The sequence below is a fragment of the Benincasa hispida genome, chromosome 10, assembly GCF_009727055.1.
Source record: "Benincasa hispida cultivar B227 chromosome 10, ASM972705v1, whole genome shotgun sequence".
In the NCBI taxonomy this organism is placed as follows: Eukaryota; Viridiplantae; Streptophyta; class Magnoliopsida; order Cucurbitales; family Cucurbitaceae; genus Benincasa; species Benincasa hispida.
The window spans coordinates 8,090,191-8,096,306 of NC_052358.1; the positions used below are offsets into that span (position 1 = coordinate 8,090,191).

The 6,116-nt window shown below is 35.6% G+C and overlaps 1 protein-coding gene and 1 long non-coding RNA gene across 2 annotated transcripts; one reads left to right on the plus strand and one right to left on the minus strand.

The window, feature by feature from the left end:
* Positions 1-2,769: 2,769 nt before the first annotated feature.
* LOC120088907 (secreted RxLR effector protein 161-like) lies at positions 2,770-3,568 on the plus strand. The gene is made up of 3 exons (XM_039046343.1): positions 2,770-3,259; positions 3,317-3,457; positions 3,531-3,568. Exons 1-3 carry the CDS (start codon positions 2,770-2,772, stop codon positions 3,566-3,568), a joined length of 669 nt encoding a protein of 222 aa, XP_038902271.1.
* A 1,096-nt stretch (positions 3,569-4,664) lies between these two features.
* Positions 4,665-5,612, minus strand: LOC120088008. The gene is made up of 2 exons (XR_005484785.1): positions 5,113-5,612; positions 4,665-5,027 (listed from the first exon to the last, which is right to left on the minus strand). It is a non-coding gene; the product is annotated as an uncharacterized LOC120088008 (long non-coding RNA).
* Positions 5,613-6,116: the final 504 nt, after the last annotated feature.

The following is a 6,116-nucleotide window of genomic DNA, read 5'->3' on the forward strand; positions in this document are numbered from 1 at the left end:
TCGTATATTGGAGGGAAAGAAACTCTTACCTTAGAAGATACAAAGTCCACGTTGCTTATGAGAGAGAACCGTCAGAATGCAGGAAGTTCAGTTACAGAAAGTCAGGCATCTGAGTTAGCTGCTACAGGGAGCAAGGGACATAGGAAATCTTGTAAGCAGAAGTCAAACCAGAATAAAAAGTCTTCGAAGTCAAAGGGTTCTAGGTCAGATGATATTTGTCACTACTGTAAAGAAAAGGGGCATTGGAAAACCGAATGTCCTAAGATAAAAAAGGAATCAGGAAAAGAAGGAAAAGAGTGACAAAAGGGAAGCATCCGCCTCTGTTGCACAAGTTGAGACTGATCCTGAAGAAGTCGAGATCGATTTTGAAGAAGATCTAGCTTTAGTTGTGAATGAACATTCACATTCTGATGATGTGTGAGTTCTTGATTTTGGGGCATCTTATCATATGTGCCCAAATAGAGAGTGGTTCTCAACCTATCAGCAAATAGATGGAGGGAATGTTAGCATGGCTAATGGTGTTGTGTGCAAGATAGTTGGAATCGGCTCAGTCAAGATACGAACACATAATGGTGCCTTTTACACTTTAAAAGAGGTTAGACATGTTCCACTAATAAAGAAGAGTTTGATATCCTTTAGTGTACTCGATAGTAAGGGTTACAGTTTTAAAGGTAAAGATGGAGCAATGTATGTCTATAAGGGTTCTGAGGTAGTTCTGAAAGGCATAAAGCGTGGAACACTGTATTTTCTATTGGGTTCCACGATAACAGGTTATGTTGTTGTTGCATCGTCGGTCGTTCACAAGGATGATATGACTAAGTTATGGCATATAAGACTTGGTCATATGAATGAAAAAGTGATGCAAATTCTGTCAAAAAGGGATCTTCTTTGTGGGCACAAGGTGCAGGATTTTGAATTCTATGAATATTATGTATTTGGGAAGCTTCATCGCAGCAAGTTTCCAAGAGGTGTTCATCGTACAAAATGGACACTTGATTATGTATTTGGAGGCAGTAGGTATTTTTTTTGTCTGTAATTGATGATTACTCAAGAATGACTTAAGTTTTTATGATGAAACATAAAAGTGAAGCCTTCAAGAATTTCAAGCAGTGGAAGATATTGATTGAAAATGAAACTGGGAAGAAAATCAAAAGGCTGCGAACTGATAATGGTTTGGAATTTTGTGGATCTGAATTTAATGAGTTCTGTAAAGCTGAGGTGATTGTTCACTATCATACTGTTAGGGATACTCCACAGCAAAATGGGGTTGTAGAACGTATAAATCAGACGTTGTTGGAGAGAGCAAGATGCATGCTTTCTAATGTAGGGTTGGCTAGAAGGTTTTCGGCAGAAAGAATAAATACATCATGTTATTTGATCAATCGTGGACCTCACACAGCTATTGATTGTAAAACACCTTACGAGGTGTGGTCTGGTAAGCCTGCAGATTATTCTTTATTAAAAGTTTTTTGTTGTACTATCTACTATCATGTTAATGAGGGTAAATTAGAATCGAGGGCTAAAAAAGGTATATTTGTGGGTTTTAGGGATGGAGTTAAGGGATATAGAGTCTGGTCACCTCCTGAGAATAGAGTCATACTTAGTAAGACTGTGATATTTGATGAAAATTCCATGCTTAACTCAACTGTAAAGCCTTTTGTAATGTCTACTAATGTGGGAGAAAGTAGTAGTGTTGATAAACAGGTGAAGATGCAATTCACTTCAGCTGTGAATGAATTACAACATCAAGGTGGAGAAGATCAACACGTTTCTATAGAAACTGATGTGCAACCAGAAATTAATGTGCCTAAAACGTCAGAAGTTGCTTTGCCTGAGAATTCTAGATCACGAGTAGATCAACCGAGTATAGGTCGTGATAGAGTTAGAAGAGTTGGTGTTGGACCTTCTGTGAGGTATGGTTTTGAAGATATGGTTACTTTTGCGTTGCAGGTTGTTAAAGAGGTGGATCCTCATGAGCCATCTACCTATAGAGAAGTTGTGTCATGTGGTGAGTCTGCTCAATGGCTTGCTGTTATGGGGGATGAGATGGAATCTCTTGACAAAAATTAGACTTGGGAATTAGTTAAACGACCTAAGGAGAGAAAAATTGTCACTTGTAAATGGGTATTCAAGAAAAAGGAGGGAATATCACCTTCAGATGACATTAAATATAAAGCTCGAGTTGTTGCTAGAGGGTTCACACAAAGGGAAGAAGTTGATTATAATGAGATATTCTCACCAGTACTCAGACATACTTCTATCAGTGTGTTACTAGCTATAGTAGCACATCAGAATTTGAAAATTGAACAACTAGATGTGAAGACAGCTTTATATCGAGAGTTGGAGGAAGAGATTTATATGACCCAACCAGATGGGTTCCAGTGTCCAGGTAAAGAAGATTATGTTTGCAAGTTGAAGAAATCTTTGTATGGGTTAAAGTAGTCTCCAAGGAAGTGGTACAAACGATTTGATAGCTATATGATTGGACTTGGCTATAATAGGAGTCTGTATGATTATTGTGTATATCACAAAAAAGTTGATGATAGTTCAATGGTTTATCTACTTTTATATGTAGATAATATGCTCATAGCTGCAAAGTCCAAGTCTGACATTCTGAAATTGAAGAATCTTCTTAGTGCTGAGTTTGATATGAAGGATTTGGGTGATGCTCAGAAAATTCTGGTTATGGAGATTTATAAGGACAGAGATAAGAATAAGCTCTTTTTATCACAGAAATGATATATTCAGAAAATATTGTCCAGGTTTGGTATGTCATCAACTAAGCCTATAGATACTCCTAGTGCTGTAAATGCTCGTTTGTCATCTGTGCTTTCACCACAGTCTGAAGCTGAGAAGGAGTACATGTTTCAAGTTCCTTATGCTAGTGCAGTGGGAAGTTTGATGTATGCTATGGTCTGTACGAGGCTTGCTCTTGCTCATACTATTAGTGTTGTCAGCAGGTTCATGGGTCAACCTGGGAAGGAGCATTGGCAAGCCGTTCAAAGGATTTTTCATTACCTTAGAGGTACGTTTGATGTTGGTCTCGTTTATGGGAATTTCACAGAGTGTTTGGTGACTGGTTATTCTGATTCTGACTATGCTGGAGATGTTGACAATAGGAGGTCTATGACTGGCTATATGTTCACTCTGGGTGGTTCTATTGTTAGTTGGAAGGAAACCTTACAGCCTACAATTACTTTGTCTACTACTGAAGCTGCTAAAGAGGGAATATGGCTAAGGGGGTTAGTTGGTGATCTTGGTTTGCATCATGACCAAGCTATTGTATATTGTGATAGTTTGAGTGCAATATGCCTAGCCAAGGATCAAGTTCATCATGAGAGAACTAAGCACATAGATGTAAGATATCACTTTTTAAGAGGTGAGCAGAGAGTTAAAGTGATGAAAATTGGTACTGCTGATAATCCTACTAATATGCTCACCAAACCGGACCCACAAGGTAAGTTTCAACATTGTTTGGACTTGCTAAATGTTTTGAATTGTTAATGGTCTGCTTTGTGGGACACTTTGAGGCATGAAGGAGAAGTTTGGATACGTCTGGCAATATTGATTTATGTTGCATTTGGTACATCTGTTATTTAGGAGAGAATTTAAGTCAAGGTGGAGATTGTTGGAATGCCTTGAATTTGTTTGTTGGTGCTTCGAACAACCAAGTATGGGGTTCTCGCTTTAAGGAATATCAAACCTATTCAGAATTCGTATTTAGCATATTTATTTATTTGTAGTTATTTACGATTATGACCCTAGGGTTTAGAGTAGTGTGCTATATAAACTCTCTAACTCTAGAGGCGCCGTTTGATAAAATTTTCTAAAAACATTCTCCCTCTGCCCGTGGATGTAGCTAATACACCATTAGTAAACCACGTATATCTGTGTGTTGATCTTCTCTATCTCTACGTTCCTTTTTGTGTTCTTTAATTATCGATTTCGTAACACTTATCAATCAGTCCAAATCTTCAAAAAGACTAACCTTAAGTTCCTTTCTTGGCTGTCGTACTTAAGAATTTGACTTTCCTAAGAAAAAAGACGAGAGAAATTTTGCATATTAGAACAATATTTCTTGCATCAAATTAACACAACAATTATTCTCTTGGTAAATTTTCAATTAAATTTGGAGATATAGAGTCTAATATTTTTAATTTTAAAAAAATATTACATCAATGGTTTTCGATTGAAAAAAGCTACATTAATATTTTTAAACATCCTCCTATTTCGGAACCTTTTTTTTCACTCTACCAGAGAAAGCACAACACAAGCTTGTAACTATAAGGGAATAAAAAACTAACTCAAAAGATTTATTTGCCACATATATTCCACATTAAGAAGCATATGTCATTCAAATGCTCCTTTAATTTCTATATCAAATATGATATTCAATCTAATCAGCATTGAAAAATAAAATTCTTCTTTATTATTATTCAAGCTCACTCATCTTTATGAATAAAATCTTCATTTTTACTCTTAATAACAGTGAATTAGAAAAACCCCAAACAAGAAATCTAATCCAAGTAAGTTTTCGAAATCCTACCTTAAGAATTGGAGAGAGATGTAGAGATTAGGGTATTGAAGAGCATAAAAATAAATTTTATGAGGTGTGCAAACAAAAATAATCAAAACAAGTAATGTGACACAAGATTTAGAGTATGTAACCACAAGAGAAAACACCCCAAACAGAGGGAATAATTCTGCTGCTCAGCCCTGATACTGAGACAGGCTAATGTATTAATAACCAAATGTAAGCCATGTGTTTAACAGTCATTGGAAGAAACATAACAAAAAATTACAAAGAATAACCAATACTTGATTACATATAGACAATGAAAAATTAGCTTAATTATAATCTAACAGAGTATCATACCTACTTGTGAACCAACTAGTTGAATTCATTGTGTATAAAAAAACCAAGTGGAAATCCTATGGGGAAGAAGTGGTGCTCTTGTATCAGAGGCGTTGTTATCGATCATCTAATACCCAGCCGCCATTCCTCATGTGGTTCAACTCATCAAGCACTACAACCATTAAACAAAGAAAGGACGAGAATAGATGAAGAACCTAAAAGAAAATATATAAAGTAGAAAATTGGGAAATACATACTGATAGCAGAAGAGGTCTTTAGTTATTCAAGGATAGGGAGATTGGAAGATCTGGCTGATCAAGCAGCAACATCTAGAACCTTGCTAGGCTGAAAGATGAAAACTCTTTTCTTTGAAAAAGATGAATCATTGGTCGAGGACTATGTAGCCGATTTCAACAAAAGATATCCAATTGGAACTAAAAGAATGGTTGAAACAACCATGGAAGGGAAGCCTAAACCTGAAAAGGGGAAGCAAGGCTTGTTGAACGAAAATTGTGGAGCCTCATCAAATGGAAAAGAAGTGGTAGAAGGTGTTATACAAAAAGTGAAGAACGGAGCACCATTAGAGGACATGTGTGACCTAATAGAATGAAAGAAGAAGAAGGGGGAAAGAGGTGAAACAGGAAGCGGGAAGCAAAATCCTTTTTCGATTGGATGAAATTTTAGCGCTGGTTCAATTTTTTAATGCATTTTCTTCCCCTTTTTTTAAGCTTTTTCATAGCTAATTTCCAAAAGGGCTATAACGAAGGCTATTAAATGTGATCTTTAATTTATGTCGTAGGCTTGAATTGAGTTTGGCCTCAACAATTTTAATTACCCGACATGGTCCATTTACAATTTCTACAATAAATTTGAGTTTTCATTGTGATGACGTGACAACTTGTGATCCGTCGAAATTCTCATTCAACAACCATATTTAATCTAGTTTACTTTTAATTTTTGCATATTTTTATTTATGTATTTTCTCAATTCTCTTATTCTATTTCAATGTCAAATATAACTTACTTCAATAGAAATTTTAAAAAAAAAATAAAAATGATAAAATTTGAATTGTAGATATTTAAAATAATCATTTTTAAAGGAAGTTTAATTAATCTCTCATCTTCTTATTTTCTTTCGGACACTCTCTCCAGTGTTACTTTTTCCTCACCCATAACAAATTTCTCTTAACTTCTCTCTACTAGTGTAACTAACCATGTGATCTTTTTTTCCCTTTTTTTACGCACAGAGAAAATATAAAATA